Source organism: Myotis brandtii, unplaced genomic scaffold (genome assembly GCF_000412655.1).
Source record: "Myotis brandtii unplaced genomic scaffold, ASM41265v1 scaffold407, whole genome shotgun sequence".
Taxonomy (NCBI): Eukaryota; Metazoa; Chordata; class Mammalia; order Chiroptera; family Vespertilionidae; genus Myotis; species Myotis brandtii.
Window position 1 is genome coordinate 706,728 of NW_005365639.1, and position 3,632 is coordinate 710,359.

Sequence of the window (3,632 nt, forward strand, 5' to 3'; positions counted from 1 at the left end):
AGTGCAGGTGTTTTCCTTAAGGATGTGACCTGCACTCCCACACTTCCTTCTGCTGACCTTCCTTGGCTCCCAGCCCATGGTCACGTTACTGCAGGCCTTTCTCAGAGGCCACGGACCAGCTCGGGCGCGTGGGATTCTATTGCTAAAGGGAACAACAGGGCATAAGTATCAGTACCTCAGTCATGATCCAAGAAATATTTTTCTTCACTTTTAACTCAACCACAAGCAAGAGTCATGTTAGTCTTCCTTCTGCTGACCTTCCTTGGCTCCCAGCCCATGGTCACGTTACTGCAGGCCTTTCTCAGAGGCCACGGACCAGCTCGGGCGCGTGGGATTCTATTGCTAAAGGGAACAACAGGGCATAAGTATCAGTACCTCAGTCATGATCCAAGAAATATTTTTCTTCACTTTTAACTCAACCACAAGCAAGAGTCATGTTAGTCATGGCAGTGGGTCTGTGCCTCAGTGGGTGGTAGGGCTGGTGCGCCGTGTCTTCGCCATGACACCGGGACTAGCACACACAGAAAACGGAGGGAATATTCTCCCAGGATTCAAGAACCATTCTCTGATCCAGCAAAGAATTCATGTCATGGATGAAAGAAGGTCTGACATCTCTGTTGTTTCCATGTTTACTTGATGAAAACAAACATATCAGCCAACACTCGCAGCTGCACTGCCTCGGAGAGCTGGTGGTTAGCCATTCACCAGGATACCCACCTTTATCTCTACTGCTCATCAGTCTGTGGCAGTTTAAGATGAGAAATGCCTGACCCTTTCTCTCTAGCATGTGGTTTCTCATGAAATATATCTATATATATAAAAAGCTAATATGCAAAGTGTCCCCTGGGGAGTTCGACCAGGAGACCGGGAGTTCAATCGCTCGCTATGACGTGTGCTGACCACCAGGGGGCGGCGCGGAACATGGCAGGTGACCAGCAGTGGCAGCGGGATGCTGAGGGAGCGGCGAGGGAAGGGGGCGGGGAATCTGATCAGCCCTGATCGCTGGCCAGGCCTAGGGACGCTACCCATGCACGAATTTCATGCACTGGGCCTCTAGTATATACATATTAGTAGTTATACTGCCTGTCTTCATATATATGTAAATATATACTAGATATTGAGTGAATGAATGAATGATAATACTATAATACTATCATTGAACAACAAACAAAAAGTCTAAGTATGTCCCATGCAATATTTGGGATACGCTTATGCTAAAAACATTATTCATTGCTGACCTGCAATTTAGACTTAACTGGGTATCCTGTGTTTTATCTAGCAAACTGGCTAAGTGACATGCCCAAGGCCGCACGGCTAGTGCGTGGCCGGGTGGGGCTTGCACATGGTTGTCTGGCTCTGGAGACCACCTTTCCCGTGGCACATGCTGCTTGCCTTTCTGCAGCAGCCCTGTCTGAGGGAGGCTGAGGGGAGAATCCCCCAGGGAGCAGAGCGATTCTGTCGGGAGAGGCTGCGGAGGGAGGGAATTGGTTCTTGCTCCCCGAATGCTTGTCTTGCCCTCGTAGCTTGAGGCCTGGGAGAGTGCCCACCTTGGGTGAACTTTCTGGACTTGAAACCTCCATCCCCTCCCGGGACCAGGCAGGCTTCGGAGAAGTGGCTGGATGGCTGGGTGGGGAGCTGGTTGTCACAGGCGGGACGTGTCCAGCATTGCAGAATCTGTGTTTTCCGAGAGAAGTTGGAGGTCTGCATTGTTGTGAGGAACAGCCTTCTTTAAACGCTGGCAGCTGATGAACCCTCCTGCCGGCTTCCGGTCAGGTGCTGCTGGGGCCTCCGCAGGGTAGGAGGCGGCCGGGCTGGACTGCGCGCGCGTGCTCACCGCTCTTGTCCTGTCCTCACGCACTCTCCTCACACCATGTCCAGGCGGCCGTGGAGCACCACCTGGAGCAGCGGCTGTACCAGCCCCAAAAGCTGCGGGAGGACCTGCGGGGAGCCGACGCCGGACAGTTCCGCACCGCCATGCAGTGCCTCGGGGAAGACAAGAAGGACCGCTGGGTGAGGTTCCGAGGGGGAGTCAGCGAATGGAGCCTGATTCAGGTTCTGAGCTTGCTTTCTTTTTTAAAAAATATGTTTTTATTGATTTTAGAGGGAGAGGAAGGGAGAGGGAGAGAGAGATAGAAACATCCATGACAAGAGAGAGAGAAACGTGATCGGCTGCCTCCTGCACGCCCACCAGCGATGGAGCCACAGCCCGGGCTTGTGCCCTGACTGACCGGGAACCCATCCAGTGACCTCTTGGCTCCTGGGTTGACGCTCAACCACCGAGCCACACCGGCCGGGCAGGCCCTGACCTGCCATCTCCTTCTCCCTCCCCAACCCCCTGGCAGTTTTGGGCTGAGATTTTCTCACTTTCTCTGAAGATCAAAGGAAGAGTCGTCTGATTCACATTCTCATGGCACCAGGGGTTTGGCTTAAGAACACGTGTAATGTGTGCTATGCCCCCAGGGACACTGGGTTCAGAGATAAAAGACTGTCCCTGACCTCGAGGAGTTGACAGTCTGGAGTGGAGACAAAAATCAGATCATTTCACAAAAGCTGGTGATGTGAGAGCCAAGCACGGCCTCAGACCCAGAAGCCCGTGGGGCCCAGCCCGGCCGGCCAGGCACCCGAGGCTCTGAGATTCCTTGTCAGAGGCAGGTCGTGTGGGTCAGTGTCCCCAGAAGGAGTTGACCAATTACACATTTTCATCCTCACGGATTTACTTCAAAGCCTGTGATTAAAATAGAATGGACACATTGAACCCGTGAGCTTTGTAGTAGAAATGTAGTGTTTCCTTCCGAAATGAATTGAACTTTTGAAAAAATACAGAGTAAATAATAGAAAAGGAAGTGCCAGTTTATGCAAAATGGGGATTCCCACGAAAGCGACGCTGATTAATGCGCATTGTGGGTTCCCATGTGCCGGCACTCTCCCAATGAGGCTGATGTGTTGACCGAGTTGACCACCGGCTTGGAGGAGAGACAGCCCATGAGCATCTCGGATGCATCACAGAGTTTGGCTCAAGATGCTCCTAGGAGCACGTACTGGGGGGAGAATTGATCTGACTGAAGTAGGAGGAGATCAGAGAGGACATAAATTACGTGATGCCTGCACTCAGCCTTGGAGGATGAGCTGGGTTTCAATAGGGGAAGGAGTTGGGGAGGAATTCCAGCTGGAACAGGGCCGGGTGTGGCAGTCACGGGCATCTCAGAACAGGCTGTGCAGTGGGTGGGGCAGGTGGAGGCCTTGACGTGGAGAAGGGTTGCCATGGCAGCGTGGGGTCACACAGTGGTCCTTCCTTTCCTCGCTGCTGCCGAGTGGGTCCCTTCAGCGCCTCTGCGCTCAAGACCACCTGCTTCCTGTGCCTTTAGGAGCTGGAAGGCATCGTCATCGACGTGGGGGAGATTCGGAAACAAGCCTTGCAGAGCCCGGGCGTGAACCGCAGCCTGCTTCTCATCACGCTGGAGCGGTGCTTCCAGGAGCTGAGCTCCCTGGAGTGCGTGGCAGTCCTGGGCAAGGTGCTGCGGGGGTCCCCGGGCCGCTTCCTGCAGCCCGGCCTCCCAGCGAGGCTGCCCGCGGGCCTGCGCGAGGACGCCTTCAGGAACCTGTGAGTCCCCCCCCCCCCCCCCCCCCCCCCC

General features: G+C 54.3%; 1 protein-coding gene across 1 annotated transcript in view; it reads left to right on the forward strand.

The window, feature by feature from the left end:
- The window catches only part of OTOA (otoancorin), a gene marked incomplete at its 3' end in the record, with an annotated part of 56,992 nt that overhangs the window by 4,651 nt on the left and 48,709 nt on the right, over positions 1 to 3,632 (forward strand). Inside the window, exons 6-7 of the mRNA XM_014545416.1 lie at positions 1,879 to 2,010; positions 3,366 to 3,602. Of these exons, the coding sequence (XP_014400902.1) occupies positions 1,879 to 2,010; positions 3,366 to 3,602 (369 nt within the window). The remainder of the gene's footprint in view (positions 1 to 1,878; positions 2,011 to 3,365; positions 3,603 to 3,632) is intronic.